The 19,872-nt window shown below is 35.3% G+C and overlaps 1 protein-coding gene across 1 annotated transcript in view; it reads left to right on the top strand.

Moving 5' to 3' along the window:
- Positions 1-19,872, top strand: part of LOC109614186 (AF4/FMR2 family member lilli-like) — a 313,389-nt gene that overhangs the window by 282,872 nt on the left and 10,645 nt on the right. The window contains 2 exon segments of the mRNA XM_059131411.1: positions 15,922-16,633; positions 16,919-19,849. Coding sequence (XP_058987394.1) covers positions 15,922-16,633; positions 16,919-19,849 — 3,643 coding nt within the window.

Raw genomic sequence — 19,872 nt, 5'->3', positions numbered from 1 at the left:
TTCCCTTTGGTGGGCCAATAGTAAAAATACACACCAGAGCAAAAACACAACAACAAATTGACCCAACAATTTACTTAAGGGTTTAAGTAATTAATTCTCATTTAATATATTCAAACTGTCTTCTCTTTAGCTCTCTCTCTCTCTCTCTCGTGCTCTTCGTTTTTTTTTCTATTTTTGTTATTTAGGATTTTGATACCCTTTTTAAAATAATTAAAGTGAAACCAGGCAAGTATCCTTTTTTGGTGGTCCGTTTTCATTCCTCGTTCGCAACCATTCTTCCGGCCACCAAAAGGAAAAAAGTGAAAAAAAAAAACCAACAACAACAACACCAATCTACACATTATATATTAACTTGGAAACTTCAAGTCTGTAACTTCACAGCAACAACAAAAACAATAGAACTGATTCACACACAAACACCATCACTTTGGCAACTATAACAGCTCGCTCAGCTCGCTCGTCAGTGCTGAAATTATATTTAATGAGTAACTATAAAATTTTGTCCACACAGCTCGTAAATAAAACTTGAATTTGTCCAAAGTTATGTGTGTGTGTCCCGAAGAAGAAGATAGTTAGTTGTGTATATAAAACAAAGCTAGCTATAGCTAGCTAACTTTGTGCAAACATTCATCTAATACAGACGCCACCAGCTGTCTGTCCGTCTGTCTGTTTTGTTCTTGGCTACATAATGAAAAATGGATTTTATATTGCTTCAACTAATTGGGCTAAGGATGAACTGGAATATTTAGCCAATTTCCGGCACGAAGATATATATATATATATATATTTAGTATTCTAAAAATAAGAGGAAAAGATAGTTAATTTAAAAAATGTGAGTAATTTTTAAATAGAGTTGAAAATGTGTTGCATACATTTAGGAGTCAAGTGAGAAAGAATTAATACACTTGGAAATTATACATTATATAATAAGAAATTCGTCATAGTATCGTAGTTGTAGGGTAATAAGTGGATGTTAGAGTTCCAGAATTTATAGCATACTTTAAGGCGAGCTCAATAATTTTTAAGCTTGAAAACCATACTGGCAAAATTTTCACATGAAAAAATATTCTAAAAACAAGTCCTTTCTGTGTATCCTAATGAATAAATAATAGATAGAACTGTGTGACAAAATTATTTTGTTTTTTTTTTCAAAAATCCAGCAGATTGTGAAAGTAGAACTATAAATAGTTGACAGATGTAGCGGCATTTTAAAAGTTTACATTGCAAACTAATCTAAATGGAGGGGGCTTGTTCCCCCTCTCCACGTTTATTTATTATACTCTCAGCCATATGGCTAAAGAGGGCATAAATAATTTGATACGGCAAAAACGTGCCTCATCGAAATAACGGTTTTAGACCCCAGGTCCCTTTGGACCAAATCCGTTTCAGGACATTTGGAGTCGATCTAGTGATGTCCGTCCGTCCGTCTGTCTGGCTGGCTGGTGTCCACGAAAACTCTCGAGGGGAGTATCCGATTTGATACAAACCTGGTACATCGTAATATTATTGTCAAATTTAGATCAAGTTCCGAGATGGGCAATATCGGTCCACTCCTTCTGGAACAAAAGGTCGACATTTTCAAAAAATATTTGTTGCACAGAAAGAAAAAGGATAATCCGATTTTGTTCCAACTTTGCATATCCTAATATTTCCATCAGTGCTATGTCAGGTGCGAAAATGGGCAGTATCGGACCACTCCATCCAGAACCTCCCCCACAAACGGTCAACATTTTGAGTAATTACAACTCTTATAAAATATGATGTAAGAGTCCGACTGTCTTTAAGTTTCACACATCCCAATATTTTTATCAACCCAAGGTCTGTTATTAAGATGGAATATATCGGTCCACTCCTTCTAGCACCTCCCCCACAAAAGGTCGAAATTAAAAAAAAAACAAACAAAAAATATTTTAGCAAATCCTAATCTTTGCGTTAGTTCTAAGTCAGGTGCAATAATGGATAATATCGGTCCACTGCATCAAGTGCCTCCCCCACAAAGGGTAAAAGGGTAGTGTCCGATTGTCTTCAAATTACACACTTCACGATATTTTTATTAATCCAAGGTCTGGTGTGAACATGGAATATATCGACCCATTACTTCTGGTACCTAACCCACAGAGGATAAAAATTTTGTTTACATATAAGCTCATAAAAAGCGAAATTAATATCCGATTCCATTCAGACTTGGTACATCTCAATATTTCCATCAACACAAGATGTGTTATAAAGATGGTAGAGATTGGACCATTCCTTCTGGTACTTTCCGCACAAAGGGTAAAAGTTTTGAAAACCCGAAACGATTAAAAAATCCGAAATAAGCCTCCGGTTATCTTCATCACAATATTTTATTAACCCATATATCGATCCACTACTTTTGGTACCTCCCCCAAAAAGGGTTAACATTTTGAATATCCATGAGGCTCATAAAACGCGAAATTAACATCCGTCCTCATTCAGACTTTGTACATCTCAATATTTCCATCAACACAAGTTATGTTATAAAGATGATGAAGATCAGACCATTTCTTCCGGTACCTCTCCCACATAGGTTTCGCGATTTTGAAATTTGCTTTCCAAAATACTCCAGACACAATAGTCCAACGGACTGTCACCCTGTATTTAATAGTTTGAAATTTTATCTAGCTCTACATAATTTAAATATTTAAAAAATTGTGGGAGGTATCTTCTAACTAAAAAAAAAAAACATTTCATTTTTTTCTTTAAATGTTCATTTAAGTCCCTAAAAGTATGCTTTACTTTCAAATCAATTTCAACTGTAATTTACTCATATTAAAATTGCACACATTTTGGCAACAATTCTTGTTGTTTCCTACAAATATGTTTCAGTAGTGTGTTTTTGTTTGTCTGAAAACTTGGTCTTTTGGTTTTGTTTTCAAACTCTCTCTTCGTTGCCAGAATCTTTAAACCAAAGTCAGTTGGCTTGCCTTACATTAGATTTTCTTGTTCTTTTCTTTTTTTTTGCATCTTCAACTAACCCTAATATGATTATAAATATTTGATTAGCCTTACAACTACTACCATCTTGTTCAAGTTTAATAGTACACACAAGAATGTACATACAAATGTGTGGTCTATTTGTGTGGTCTGTATGTGTGTGTGTGAGTTTGTCATAACATATTGATAAAACCCCAAAAAATAAACTTCACAAAAATATGTATATATTACATTTTAATATTTAAAAGTAAATTCTCGAAACATCTCCAGTTAGCTATGTAAACATTGAAAACCACAATCTATCACTCCATAACACCTCTTACCTGTTTTTCCAGTTTTCGAAAAAGGTATAACATCATCACTTTTGTAATACCAGGAATTTGTAATTTCCTTCAGCCCAACTGGTCAATCATTTTACAATATTGTTTTTTTTTTTGTTTTTGTATTCAAGTAAAATATATAAGTGCTTTAGATTGTGTTCTCTACATACAAACATAAATATTTGTTTATAGAATTCGAAGAATTATTTTTATGACAGTTTTAGGGGTTAGGCTTTTTTGTTGGGTATTGGTTATATTTCAAAGGGGGTCTCTTCTGGTGTCGTAATTAATGGATATTCCCACCACATCACACATCACAATAATGAATTTTGGTCAATTCCGCAATAATAGTATTTTCCACCTTTCCAACATTTGTTTACGTTTTTCACAATTTGCTCATTATTCAATCACAAAAAAATTTATGGACACATGATTTAATTCATGACACAATCAATAGATGGTACTCGATTTACTGCAGCTGATGATCTACAATAGCTGTCAAAACACCTATTGTGAATGGAAGCACAACACGAAAGAAAAGCGAAATGTAAACAAAGAGTAGTTAAAAGATTTTGAACGTCAACGTATTTTTATACCCTCCACCTTGGAAAGGAGGGTATATAAACTTTGTCATTCCGTTTGTAACATCCCTAAATATTCGTCGTGGACCCCATAATGTATATATATTCATAATCAGCATAAAATTCTAAGTCGATTTAACGATGCCCGTCTGTCTGATGAAATCACGATACAGGCCACATTATTTGACGTAGAGCATCCAAATTTAGCAGAATAATTTGAATTATGTCTAGGATGGTTGGTATTGAAAATGACATATATCGGTCCACGTTTGGTATAGTCAACATATAACGGTACCTCCCGATATTCGGTATTTTGATGATTTTTGCCACATTTTTTCATGGATTTGTCTACAAATTGGTATTTGTTTGTCATAGTGGGTTCTAGCTGCGGTGGCGAAACATTGCATGTAAAGATAGAATGGATAGCTTGCAAAGGCCATTGCTTTTGAGAAATTCGTTAATTGTGTTTACACCACCGAGTTCACTGAGTTGACAGCTTTCATGCAGTGCTTATTATTCTCCTACCCAAAAACCGGTAAACTTTTAGTCCAAATTAAAGAGAGTGCTTGCATTGGTTTGAATCTATGATTTGATAAAATGCTGATCGAAGACTCCCTAAATGGTTTTCTGCTGTTTGAGAATTATTGAACCTCAAAACCTCTAAAAAATTTACTAATAATAGATTTTCTAACCCATCTTAGCTATTTGTTTCTTCTCTTATTTTTTTTTATTAAAATGTTAAGTCTGCTCTCCAACTTCACCAATACACAAGCACCCACCGGATGTGGACAAAAAAATTGCCGACAAATAATTAAATTTTCCTCTTAATCCCATCAAAGTAACAGCCACTACAAATACAAATAAGAAGTAAGCAAAGGTCGAAAGGTCACAAAAAATTGAACGAACGCCGCACATTCAATAAACATTAATTTAACTCTCTGGAAAGCCGTTAGAAAGGTCATTAAATATTAATAATACAATTGGGAAAAACCACCACACTCCTCCCGGCGCAAATACCTTGGCACACAATTTTGGTGGGGTCGCACACACACACACACATTTCAGAGTCTATTTTAAGGCAAAGATATTTACACAAGATATGCATCAAAGTAATTAAAATGGAACACTTTTGAAAATCACTAAAGACACAAGGTACACAAAGAGGCGAGAAGGCGAAGAAGCAGAAATTGTAAAGCCTACATTCAGGCAGTGATTAATATTAAATTAGATAAAAAAATGTTTCGAACATTGGATGGGGAATTAAAAGTCACAAACACACACACAAATGAGATAAATAATTGATAAACTTTTTGCTTTGCTTTAAATTTTATGGTCTAACAATTTTGTAAAAAAAAAAGAATTCAGGTAGAATGGCGGGGAATTTGAGATTGAGAAAGAGCTTCTTTGTAGTGTCTGTTGATAAATAATAAATATATATTTATCGTTTTTTACGCAGACAACAAATGGTATTTTCAAAGACAAGAGGAATCAATAATTTAGTACTTTTAATTATTTTTATTGATTCACATTTAAATTAATGATTTTTTAAAGAAAAATGCCTTTGATTTGCACTAAAACGTCTTTCTAACTAAAATACAACATAGTGATTCTCTTGGCTCAATGATAGTTTCAAGACCAATATAAACCTATAGCGACTGCAACTGTTCCTCCATTATCTTTTATTTCTTAAAAATATTGTTTTGCATTTAATATAACTAAAACATATCAAATTACTTATTGTGATTGAAAACACACTGCGAAAGATAAGCGTTCCTCTACCAGTGAAAGTTTAAGGCAACATTCTCTTGAATTCTTTTCTCTTCTCAAACAAATATGTTGTAATTCTCAATTGTTTGCAAGTGTTAAATAGTTGGCCATTGTCTACTTGGGTCTTCTACATAATTCGTGTTGATTTAATAATTAGCGGTTATAAACCTAAAACATATCATATTACTTATTGTGATTGAAAACACACTTCGAAAGAAAAACGTTCCTCTACCAGTAAAAGTTAGAGGCAACATTCTCTTGAATTCTCCACTCTTCTCAAACAAATATACTGCTATTCTCACTTGTTTGCAATAGTTAAACAGTTGTGTTATTGTCTGCTACCTGTCATGGGATTTCTATATAATACGTGTTGATTTAATAATTAGCGTTGATAAACCTGATGGACTATAAAAATCCTGTTTAATATGGCTCAACATCCTACTCCATTTTGTTAAAATTATTACTTTTGCATTTAATAAAACTAAAACATATCAAAATACTTATTGGGATTGGCATCCAAGTAGGAAAGAAAAGCGTTCCTCTAGACGAAAAATCAGTAAAGAGAAGGCAAACGAATATGTTTTTCTCACTTGTTTGTTAAAAAGATGTCTTATTGTCCGTTAACGGCTCATAATGACCCATACAAAAATCCTATTTAATGTTGATCAACATCCTGCTCCATAATCTTAAAATTATTACTTTACATTTAATATAACTAAAATATTTTAAAATACTCATTGTGATTGAAACTAAAGAAAGACGTTCCTCTACCCGAAAAACTAGTAAGGAAGGAGAACGCAAACAAAAATGTTGTTCTTCTCACTTGTTTGCGTGAGTAACAAAGTTGTTTTGTTGTTCGACATATTACCGACCATGGGTGTTCTATATAATTTGTGTTGACGGCTCATTCAATATTTCGCATTAATAAATCTTATGACCTACAAAAAACCCTTCTTGTATTTTTAAAATTATAACTTCACAAAATTGAAAACATCAATTTATTGCATACTTTAAGGGTTCTGTGGAAATTTAAAATAAATTGAAACTAAAGTAAAGCATTATTTGTATATTAACAATATTTTCTTCTTTACTATCATCTCTCTCACTTACTCAGTCTCCTTAATAACATCGCCCCATAGGCAACGTCGACAAATTGTATTCGTAAGTTTGTTGGAAGAGTAGACGAAGTTGAAAAAAAACCTATCTCTGGAGAGAGAAAAAAAAACGACTTCCTTTATATTCAGCTTTGTTACGTTACTTTACAATTGAGTGCACAAATGTTTCCGTTAAAGTAAGTTGCGGCACAGTGCATCGAAGAAGAAACATTTAGAAATTGTTTCATTTTAAAGAGCTTCAATGTAAACGAGGCCGATCATGTGTTAGCAATCGTGCTTGTGTTCCAGCAGGAATAAATTATCAAAGTTAAAGCTGTCAGAAAGTCATTTTGAATGGTCAGTAAATAGGCCTTCCAGCAGGAATAAACGATCAAAGCCATGGCCCAAGTATAAGATCCCCCAGCCACGCCAGCTGACTACTAAATTTATGTCAAAATGTATTATTGTGATTGAAATCACAGAAAAAATATTTCATTTCATCTGGTTTTTAAAATATGCACGAACTCCTTGTTACTGCGCCATAATCAAAGCCAAAGCAGGCAAAAAATCATTGTGAATGACCAATAAATAAGTATTTCAGCAGCAATCTTAATGCGGTCTATCTTATTGTGAATAAATATCTAGTAAACAACATACCAAGCAAATATATGACATTTTGAAAGTGTCGACATCAATGGTACATGAATAACCAGGGTATCGTACCAACCTCGTCTTGACGGAGTAGCCAACCAAAAAATGTCGACATTTAAGCTGTCCCGAACACCTATTAGTCACTACCATGGTAGAAGAATATGCATCAACGCTTGGGAACGTTGATATGTCAAAAGTTTTGAAATGTCTTTTTCAAAAATAAGTATATTTTCAAATGTTTTCTTATACGACGCCAATCGGAGATTGTTTGATATTCATTTTTCAACAATTTTTACGAATTTGAATAGTTTTTCATTCAACATTTTCAATTTCAAATTTAGATTGACAGTTCATTGTCCCAGCAGCTGTGTCGATGCGACTACCTGTATTCTTCTACCATGGTCACTACACTGTGCAAAATTTCCATTGTTTACATGAAAAGACAACACACATTTCTGCAAAAAAATATTTATTACAAAAAAACCGAAAGGTTAAGTTTTTCTTACAAAGTTAATATTTTCCCGAAAAAAGAGAAATATTGAATTGTATTGCTGTGCTGAGATAGATAGATGGCTAAGTTTCTTTGTGTGTCACAGTTTTGCCTTTGGCTTCTTTGATGATGTGGACAAACAGTTTTCAGCATCTTAACTTTCCAATGTAATGCATTTGAATTTTTTTCTTGTTGGCTGCCGCAGCATTTAAATTCATATTATCTTTATCAAAAATATTTGGACAGAATATGAGAAAAGAACTGTGAAGTAAGAAGTATAAACATTTAAAAAGAAATCTTAAATTCACACAATATTTTGTGGCGCAATAGTTAGATTTTTCCTATTTATATATTGATTGGAATTTGTTTATCTTCCATAAAACAATTTCAATCACAATAATACTGATTAGGAAATTTAATTCCAAAATAATGGCAAGGGTTACATAGTTCATTCGGTTAGCAACTTGGGTTATGTAGGTCGCATTTCGATTATTTGATTCTACATTTTTTCATTGCTTATCCAGCATTTGATTTCATGCTATTTTTATTAACAACACTGGAACAAGTTGTGTGAAACAATTGTCAGAGGTGAAGAATATTTAAATTTAACAAGTAAACTAGCAGCTAAGATAAGCCGGCCGAATTTTTAACCCACAATAATGGTGGGTTTTACTATTGAACTGGGGTTGCCTAGTTTGTTTGGTTGTAAAGTAGGGATGTTTAGGTCGACTTGCGATAATTCGATTCTACAACTTTTCGTAATCTACGGTCCATGGTAGAAGAATACAGGTAGTCAAATCGACACAGCTGCTGGGACAATGAACTGTCAAACCGATTTTGGAATTAAAAACATTGAATGAAAAATTATTGAAATTTGTGAAAATTGTTGAAAAATTTATATCGTAACAACCTTCGATTTGCGTCGTACAAGAAAACATATGCAAATCTACTTATTTTTGACAAGACATTTAAAACATTTTGGCATATCAACGCTTGGGAACATATGTTAAAATTTTTGGTTTACATAAAATGTTATTTTAAAACTGCTCTGTAATTATGTTTTTTATTCTAACATGTCTCTGCTGTGAGCAGCGACTCTACATATTTTTCACATTAACTATTTTTTCATAATACACTCTGTCCAGCGTTTACCATTTTAAGTCTTTGTTTATTATTGAGCAAGGGTTACATAGTTTGTTTGGTTATAAACTAGGGAGACGTAGGTCGATTCTCAATTATTTGATTCTACCACTTTTCGTGTTGTTAAAATCGCAAAGAGAAGATCGGTTTTCCATTTTTACCGAATAGCTAATAGGATAAAATCCGTATATCAAAAAGTCCACTGTTTTGCAGAAGACAAAATTCGTAAATTCAATTTTTTTCCTTCTTCTTCGTTTCTCTTTACTAATCTTCTATCAAAGTAGATGCAACATTGAGGAAATTAATGACACTATTAATTCAGGATCCTAGGTATGATTTTTCAATAAAGACTACCCTTCTTATATCTGATTACACCGAAATGCAATGAAAGTAACAAGATCCAATTTGGGGACAAATGATATTTCTTTGCATATTTATTTAATTTATTTGTTTAAAGCTCATTTCGCCATCCACAGATTGCATTTCTTTTTTGGGCCCAATAAAAATGACTTCGTAGTTATTTCCATATTTTTTTGCTCCTATTTACTCTTACTTTTTTGTTGCTGTTTTTATTTCCCTGGCTACTGCCTCTAATTCATCTCGAAATGATGCAGTCAGCAAATGTGTACGGCCCAGAAAGGTTCACTAGTAATAAAACCAGAAAATAAATTCCAATAAAAATTTACCATTTTTTCTCCATGCCAATGCTCAGTGAGTGTGTTGCCTCACGTTTTTTACCCCCGCCCACCCACTAGATTAAAGAAAAAATCGCAGTGTATTAAAATTTCCATTTTTTGTCGCTTATTAAAGTCCTTTTTTTGTTGCTGTTGTTGTTTGTTTGCAATACTTCTGCTCTACTCTACTCCTACTTTTTTCGCAACATCCTATTCATATCATCATTATTTTATTATGCCGCTTTTTTCTCCTTCTTCAGCTGCTTCTATATTCTGTGATGTTTTCTTTTTTTTTAATAAATATGAATACAAAAAGAAAAGATAGTAGAAAAAAAAACAACAGCAACAAACAAAACGTGGAATTTTATCAGACGACATACTAAACACACTCACTCTCTCTGGTCCACAACAAACAGATCTCGGTGAAAACGTGCCACAACCACAAATGGGATGAATCCATAACGATGGTCGGGGGGGAGATGAGATGAAGGTAGCCGGTTGATAGACGGAGTAGAAACAGAACTATAGTATCAACATATTTCATGAATATTATGTAAATTTTTTTATTATTATATATTTTTGTTGTTGTTATACTATATACATTTTTAATAAGAGAGCGAGGGAAAAAACATGTTGCTTTAATGTTTCTGCTTGGGCAAAAAGTAGTGCAAACGGACAAGGATAATGTGAGAGGGCGATGTGCTGCAGAACACATTGTTGGCTTTGCCAACAAATAGATAAACACATCTATTTAAGTTTGTTGGTATTTGTGACGCTTTAAATAGAATTCTTTTGACATATGTTTTGCGTTATCCTTTGGGGTCTGCATAAAAAATTTTACCTATAATGGGTTATAATTGGAATGTAAATGCTGGCAACAATCCTAGGAACTATCCATGTCGCAATAAAATTCGACTTTAGGTAGCACAATTAATCAACTCCAAAACTGCGAAAAATATTATTGTGAATGATTGTCAAAAGTTAACAACATGAACCAATATCTTTGAAAAATATACTGTGTAGAATCAAAGCCAATTACTCGATTCTCAAGGTGAGAATATATAAAACGCTGTGGTGTAATGAGAATAGAATCCAATCTCCCTCTTCGATTGTCAGTTCTATTCTGGATCCTACTCGGAGGATCAATGTTTTTAGTAATGATAATAGAGTCCAATCTCCCTCTTCGATTGTCAACTCTATTCTCTATTTGGCTCGACTGAAGCAATATTAAGGGCTTGGAAAACCAACCGAATGATTTGGTTGTTGATTCAATTCTTTATCCGGCTCGAAAGACCAATGTTAATGAGAATAGAATCCAATCTCCCTCTTCGATTGTCAATTCTATTTTCTATTGAGAAAGAAATACAACCGCGACGCTTGGCTGTAGATTCCATTCTCGATCCGTCTCGAAGCATCAATGTAGAAAGGGAAAAATAAAGGACAACCATATTCTTTGGATGTAGTTTCAATTCTAGATCCAGCTTGAAGGATCAATGTAAATTAGAATAGAGTCCAATCTCCCTCTTCGATTGTCAGTTCTATTCTGGATCCTGCTCGGAGGATCAATGTTTTTAATAATGTTTTGACCTCTTTGGCAAGTAAACACGATCACTTTGATTGTTTACTAACTGCTGGACAACGAAGGTTTTCTCATCGGGGAAAACCAAATTCGGCAGTTCACCACTTTCGCCCAAGCGAAGCAACTCTTTAGCTCTTTTAAGTCTATTTTCTTTCTGTTGCGGTGTAAGTTCTTGCAATTTTTGGAATTTCAATGGCTTTCATTCCAAGTTCATTTTCAATGGAATGGAATATTGCTGGAAATTGCAGCTCACGAGCCATTTTTCGGCCACTACGACGCGGGTTTCGATTAAGCCTCTTCTTTACTTTTCGAACCATTTCTATTAATGTTGCTGTTTTCTTCCGTCCACTTCCTTGACGTCGGGCTACGCTACCAGCATCACGGTAACGAGCGATAGTACGATAAAAGATTAATTCACATTTAAATGCTGGAGTGCTCTAACGATAGCCACTTGTGGTTTTCCAGCCATATATAAAGAAATCACACTATAACGCTTGAATTCCATCACGAATAACTTTTTTTCTGGAAAATGCTTTTGTACGCTTCTAAACAATATAATGAGCTGTAACTGGAATAATTTTAACAGCTGTCGGACGAGTGGCATAGAAATGACAGCAGTCTGAAATTAGTTGCAGTTTTTTCAACACACCCTGTTTTTTCATACGAATAATTCACAATAAAGATGCACTTAGCTAGTTAAGAGGAAAACAGCTGGTCATCCAGTAAGACATATAAGACATCAAGACCAGCTGATCATCGAATTAAATAGCGAATTGTATTATTGTGACTGAAATCGAAGATAAATATAATTTCAATTCAAATAAGATTCATAAATTTTGTTTTGCTTGTTCGTTTTTTATTTAATAATAAAAATTTTAAAGCTTTGCTAATTATTCTTTAACTTCTTCTTTGCTTATTTTCAGGTTTAACAGCAATAATGAAAAATAGTTTTTTATACAAATCACACGAAAAAAAACACACAAACAAAATGTCAATGCCTTTTCTAAAAAAAATACCTACCTATATATTGTGAATTATAAAATCGCAAAGAAAATTATCTTTAAAGCAATATAAAACAACAACAAGTAAAACCTGCAATATTTACCCAAGCAACAAAAGAAAACCTACCATTCACAATAATGTCTAACAAATTGAGAGATCCCACAAGAAATGTGAAAATCTCGCAAGATTTATTTCCAAAACAAAGACATTTTTTGGAAAACAAGAAATATTACCTACAACGATAGACGGCAACAAGACAAGGAATACAATTCCCTATTTGTTATAAATCGAAAGAACAAGACACATTTAATGTTTTAAAGTCAAATACACAACGCATACCAAAGGATTACTCATTTAGAGAGAGGGGATCCCCTGAATTTTGTTATTTGTTTAGCCACGTTTTCCCTTAATATACACTTTTCTTTCACTATCTCTCTCTCTTTTAACACACATACCTCTCTCTCTCTCTCCTCGTGTGGAGAATGTTATATTTTGTTGTTGTTCCCCCACGCATAATACAATTTAATTGTGGCTACAAAAACAATTAATCAATCAACAACGGAATTAAATTATTTCAAACCTTTACGAACAACAAGAACAAAACACACACACAGAGATCAGCAGCTGCCGCAGTAGCGCCTAACCAATATAAAAAGGTTTTCTGTGTGGACAGACAGAAAAAAATATTGTCAATTATTTTGAATATTTATTTGCAAGTAAGTTACGTATTTATTTTTATCTATGTTTTGTTTTGTCTGTTATGTCCCTTTGTCCGAAGCAAGTGAGATGAGGTGTGAATAAATTAAACCGACAACAACAAATCAATTGTTCACCTTGTCTCACACTTTGGAATGTTTGTTGCAATTCTTGGATATTTCTTTGTACCCAAATGTATATGTTGTTGTTGTTATATTAGATTAACAAATTCTGGTATCACTTTGCGTGTGTTGTTGTGGTTTTTTAATTAAATGTGCTTTTATTTACGGGCATCAGTTTTAATAATTTCATTTTCATAAGCTCTTCCCTTAATTATATTTGCACTTGCTTGCTTTTGCCCACCGTTTACGGTCGAACACAATTTGTTTACTCTCACTCTCTATCTCTCTTTTTGTCAAACTGTGTTTTCTCCTCTCTCTCTCTCTCTCTATATATATATATATATAATAGAGTTGTATTTTGATGTGTATTTGTTGTTATAGCGAATCATTGTTAACCGCAACCCTGACCCCGTTGTCTATAAAAGATTGCATGTGTTGTCTTGAAAGAATCATTACCAACAACTATATAGGTATTATCATTGTTTTTGATGAAATAATTCACAACAATAAAAGTTTAATCAGATAAACAGTAATATCACACTATTGTGAATGCTTGCTAGTATTGACGTCTCAATAGAGAAACAGCTGATTAAACATAAATAAGGTGGACGATCTGATCTGTTTGTCAAAAAGAACATTTTGCATTTTTTCTTTAAAAAAATATTTTGTGTAAATGCATTTACACAAACAAAACAATTAAGATATGCTTTTAAATTCGCATTTTGTGATGTAGTTTCTTAGATGAATTTAAAAATAATAACAAAACAAAGAATGAAAAACATTTTACCGTTTAAAGGTGAAAATAGTTAAAAAGGGATTTTTCAAAATCAATCCTAGAAAAAATGTGTGAAAAATTCAAAAAATTATGACAAACCCTTAAAAAAATTGTACTCACAGGGAACTCTTTGTGTAGAATTTTAGGCAATAACATTGAAAAATGTGGTTAAAATTATCAAAATACCGAATATCGGGGTACCGTTATATTAGGGCTATACGATATAGTGGACCGATATAGCCCATCTTCGAACTTGACCTTTATAATTATATAAATATATATATATATATATATATATATATATATATATATATATATATATATATATATAAGGCATTTCCCATGGTACAATGAATTCAAGGTAGGGCAGAACTACCATATGATTTCATTTTTTTTATTTTTCTGGCTTAATATGTCAACTTCATTTGTTTATGTGTGCGTATTCTTTTCAATAATAAAAAATTGTTCAGAAAATATTCAAATTCGGGTCTTTTCAAAATGCTTATTGCAACATATGCATCGACAAAATCTACAGTTTTTGTCGCGAAATAAACCATAAGAGATATATAGAATATGATTTTGATAAGAAATTTTGAACTATCATTCAGTTTTCGCGGTTTTAAATTATTTATTCAAAATCAATGCAACAAGTTGTTTGCTTTTTTACATTACAAGCCAAACAGGTAGACCTCTATACTTGCAATTTTTTCAAAGTTGACCTACCTTCTCTTCATTGTACCATGACATTTCCTATAACCTATTGTTTTTATAGGAATCGGAATTCCAAGGAAAACATTCCATGGAGAACATCCCATTAATGTTCTATAGTTACGCTAATGGGAAAATAATAAAATATAATGGTGAGTATACATAAAACGATCTTGTTGACTGGCTTCTTCGGAATAGAACAAAGGAGCATAGGCCCAAAATCGAACTAAGTCAACCTAAAACTCTTTTGTTCCTCTACGAAGAAGCCAGTCGATGACTTAAGCCAGTCAACAAAGTGTTTTATGTACTCCCACCTTAATACTCTTGTTTAGCTTAGGTTTTTATCCGATGTCGGACTACATCCGCCTATGAAATTTGCTTCAATGCTATAGACTAGAGTATCTTTCTTATGTATAATTAATTTAAGCAGAAGGCCAAATTTAATCCGAAAACAATCGAAAATTTAGGTTTCTACAAAATATTTCATTATTCTGTTAAATAAAATAATTTCCAAAGCATTTACTTATGAACCACCCTAACAAGTTACTGCTTGCATCCAGGCATGCACACACATTCAACTCTTCACATTTTTTTGTTTTGTTCCATTCTGCACAAAAAAAGTTAATCAAAAAGAAAATTATTGTAATATCTTCCATTGTGATCTTCCAAATTAGTTTAACATGTCAAGCGATGTATAGCAAATACAACCCTGCTGGAATTAAATAAATCACAATAGTGTCCTAACCACACTTACTCAACCACTGTGAATGACAGGTAACGATGGGTTGTTTACATGAAATAGCACGAACATATGTTTTTTTCTATCAATCATTGTTATAGAATTTTTTGGATGCATCTTCTTTTGTTGAAATCGCGATAAATCTAAAATGGCAGAAAGCGATAGTGTTTTATCATATAACTAACAATGTTTTGTTAACAAAAAAATAACAATTCTATTAACTTCTACAAGCAAACTTTAAAATAAGCAGCTTGCAATTCTTCGAATGCTGAACGCTTTTAAACTTGTATCTTGAGAAAATTTTGAGAAAACCATTGATGCAGGTAATACACGAAGAGTTCATAGTACGACAAACCCACCCCTATTTAGTATGTTAGATTCCCAAGGGAGTCTTTCGCTGTGCTGCCGTAGTATGAATGTCCCACCAATAAAATTAAGTTAAGATCGTATAAGGTATAAATTAAAAAATAAATGTGATTCTATTATATTTTTTTGTCGCAAGAATATTTTGTGAAATTGTTGCAAATTGTTTATGTGTGAATGTGTGTTTTTTTCATGTTGTTTCGTTGATCTTTAATTGTTATTAACTTTCTCTTTTTTGTTTTTTTTTTTTTGAACTTTCTTCTAGCATGGATGACTATGAATATGAACGAAAAGTGCGAAGAGAACGTGAAAAATCGGAAAGGCAGCAAGTACAAGCATCATCATCGTCAAATCGCGAGGTAGCATTATTCTCTGAGCCTCGTCGCGTAAATCCATCCGAGGATGATGATGACATTGCTGCCAAATTGGGTGACTACTCCAAAGTCAAAGATTTTATTAATCTTTATACGGTGGGCATTTCGAATTCAGGACACCGGCAAATGCCCCCTAATGCCGTACTGCCTGGCATTGTGCCCACAAGTCCAGCATCGTCGTCGCTAATATCGCCAATGTCGTCCTCCTCATCGTCATCATCGCGTTTGCAGCCTCCACCTCCGCCACAATCACAACAACCACCGCCGTCACATCACTATCAACAACATCAACAGCAATTAAGACAAGCGCCTTATGTCAAACAGGCTGATAATAAACCACCTTACAATGGACGTGGTGGCTATCCAGGGCAATCGGTGAATCGTTTAAGTAGTGGCATGGCACCACCCAAAGGTCCACCAGGTTCCTTGTTGCCTCCTTCCTCAACACATATGCCAAATGGACGTCAAACGTCATCATCATCGTCTGCAAGTGAAAAATCATATCTGGGACCGCCATCGGCATCATCATCAACGACGCACAATGGCCGTTTCTCGCAACCTTCAATACCAAAACAACGCCAAAAACCAGCATTTCATACTGAGGTAAGCATTCATTACTGAATAATTTCCTGATTATTATATATCCCAGTGTTTGCATGCCATTCCGAAGATCTGAAAAGTTCTGCTTGATAATGCCAAGGTGAAGTTTGTTTGGAAATGGCATAACTAATACCTAATGTCGCATCACGTACACACCTACATGGTCAAATAACAAATTTTTGTTGTCAGTATTTAATTTGTTTTCCGCAAATTGCTTTAGGTCATCTACTAACTTTTGCCCAACACATAAGCTAATATTTAATTTAATTTGTATTTGTACAATTTCAGGAAAATGATATCAAAGAAATTCTTAATCAAGTAACAACAGCATTTCGTCCTCCTAAAATGCTGACTGGCATCGATGCCACACCGCACAATACTCTAATGGAAAACTATAATCTCAATGAGCCGAATAAGCACAAATATAGCTTTGATATATCGGAAAAAACGAATAGTATGATTGAGCCATTGGATTCGTCGCCGCCACATAACGATATGCCAGCACCGCGATATGTGCCTCCCCTATCAGCAGCAGCAACACAGATGCCTTCTACACAATCTGCCTCCAATAATTTATCATCATCGTCATCCTCGTACTCTTCTTCCACAACCTCCAGCACCTATATAGCACCACCACCTGCCGCCAATGCCTCTTCAGCCTCAGCCATTAATAATATGACATCTACCTCCGCCTCCACTGGACTGTCGCTGACTTCTTCGTCATATTCGTCAATGCATAATGCTGCCATAACATCATCACCTACAGTGCCACTATCACCTTTAATGGGTCGAACTAAGGATACTGGTTTCCTGAAGCCCTTCAAGTCTGAGAAGCCAACACCCCCACCTATAGAAAATCGTAATAATACATTGGAGAATGATTTGGAGCTATCAGAATCCGATGATGATCGTGTGAAGCTCTCCTCACACTCAGCTGTGAACTCTAGTGACAGTTCTCAATCCGATTCCAGTGAGTCTGGCAGTGAATCTTCTAAAAGTGAAACAAATCAGAGCATTATTCCCGCAGCGACCCAACATCATTTACAGCAACACCAGCAACAGATGTCAAGTTCTTTGGCATCGAAAAAGAAAATTGGACCAGGTTGCACAGCCAGTAGCGGTAGTAGTTCCTCCGGATTGGGTTCATCGGCTCCGCCCTCCGGCGGTTCGTCTTCATCGTCATCGAACAAAACACCCTCACCAAATACTACTAAATGGCAGCTGAGTCGTTATTTTAATAAGGCACCTCAGCATCAGACGCCTACGCAAGATGTAGTATCACCTTCGGCGGGTTCAGTGGCAAATTCTGTAAATCCCATGAATGTGGCTAAAATCATTACCCTAAAGGGTGGTGCTCAAATTATTCCCGAACAGTTAACAAACATAAAGAACGAGTCTATGCTCGACGATGATGATGAGGACGACGATGACAACGGAAATGACAACGTCAACAAAGACATAGACCGATCATCAAGAAGATCAAGAAATAAAAAGGATGGTGGCAAAAATGAGACATTCCAGCATCCGGACTTGGCTGGAGCAACTGCAGCTTTTCCTACAAGAAAAACGTCAAGTCTTTTGGTCACGCCATTGTCGCCCATATTGACTGACATCAAAAAAGAGTCATCTACATCGTTGGGCGGAACTTCCAGTCAACAGCAGGTGTCAGACTTTTTAAGTATGAACTCAAATCAAATAAAACATGAAACAATGGTCATAGCAGGAGGTCATACTACCGTGACGCCATATGATGTCTTGAATCCCATTAGTACTCTATCATCCGACAGCAACTCGAATGATGAGGGTTCCAGAGAGCGTTTGCCGGTGCGAGGACCAGGAGGTACACTGCAAATACCCGGTGTTCCAGCGGCAATTACGGCTTTACCGCGCTCGCCACCCATAATGCAAAAAGCCCAAATGCCCAATACAGTAACAATGATACCATTGGGACCACTTTCCTCTGGCAGCAATGGCAGAGGGACAGCACCCATTGCACCCATACCACCTACGCCGACAAGGGCGAAAAAACCTCGCAAAAAACTGAAGCAGCAGCAAAATGCTTTATTGGCCCCTGATACCAGCGATGAAGAGTCTGACAATGCAAACAAGCAGCGTTTGACATCACCGCCAAGTGGAGCGGTAGCCAAAACCATGACAACTCCCGGTGGTACAAAGAAGGGCCGTGGACGACCGCGTAAAACCGCTACACCAAGCAGTGGCAACTCGAGTACAACTGCGGCCACAGGCCCTCCTGTTGTTGTAGTAACTGCCACCAAGGGACCAACTTTAACCGCCAAAAAAGATATCAACAAAAAACCACCACCAACTGCGCCAACAACAACGCCCACCAGCAAGGATTCGGCCACAGCAACAGCACGAAGAAGAATGTCAAGACTAAGTTCCACAAATTCATTAGCTCTGCAAGAAGCCATGGCAGTACCTCCAATAACAACAACGCCAATTAAGCAGCAACTGCCTACAACCTCACCAGTTGCATTGAAAGCTACGCCGCCTCCACCGGTTATTGTAAAGACACAGATTAAAGAGACTGCATTAAAGACTTCCACTAGTGACGATTCCAGTTCATCTTCGGACTCCTCGTCATTTTCAAACTCAAAATCTTCGTGTTCATCTTCCGATTCAGAAATAGAAGAACCAAGCAAAAAGCCCACGCAATCAGATGCTTATCCCTCTTTGACTTCGGACGACGACGACGATGAGAATACGGCCACAAAGGCTTTGCAAAAGCCCGGAGATTTAACATCCACCAAAGCGGTGACGGCAGCAGTGCCATCTTCTGCACACCCAAAACGGATTGTTAAGAAGCTCAATACACGTAAATCATCTCTGGAAGACTTATCAACTGCATCTTCTACGAAGCTCAATAATATATGTTTGTCCTCACCATCCTCGTCTTCATCGGAATCGTCGGCAGAAGATTTCCTACCACCTGCAATTTTTGCAAACCAACAAACGGCAGCAGGTACTACGGCGGCAACCCAGTCGATAGGAGCTGCAGCAGTAGCTAGTAACGGTGCCGCCGGTACGGGCAGTGGAGGCTCCTCGCAACGTTCTGTGAACCAACAATCACCTTATAAAGTTTCAAGTGCTTTGTCCAACCGCAGCCGTAAACAAACACCATGTTCTAGTGCCTTTTCTTCTGAGTCCAGCGCAGAGGATAATTCCGACTCGGACTTAGGGGTGGCTAGGAAGGAAAAGGTAAGCAACGGTCGCATAGTTTT

Source organism: Musca domestica, unplaced genomic scaffold (assembly GCF_030504385.1).
Source record: "Musca domestica strain aabys unplaced genomic scaffold, Musca_domestica.polishedcontigs.V.1.1 87, whole genome shotgun sequence".
Taxonomy (NCBI): domain Eukaryota; kingdom Metazoa; phylum Arthropoda; class Insecta; order Diptera; family Muscidae; genus Musca; species Musca domestica.
This window is presented reverse-complemented; position numbering and strand designations above follow the sequence as displayed.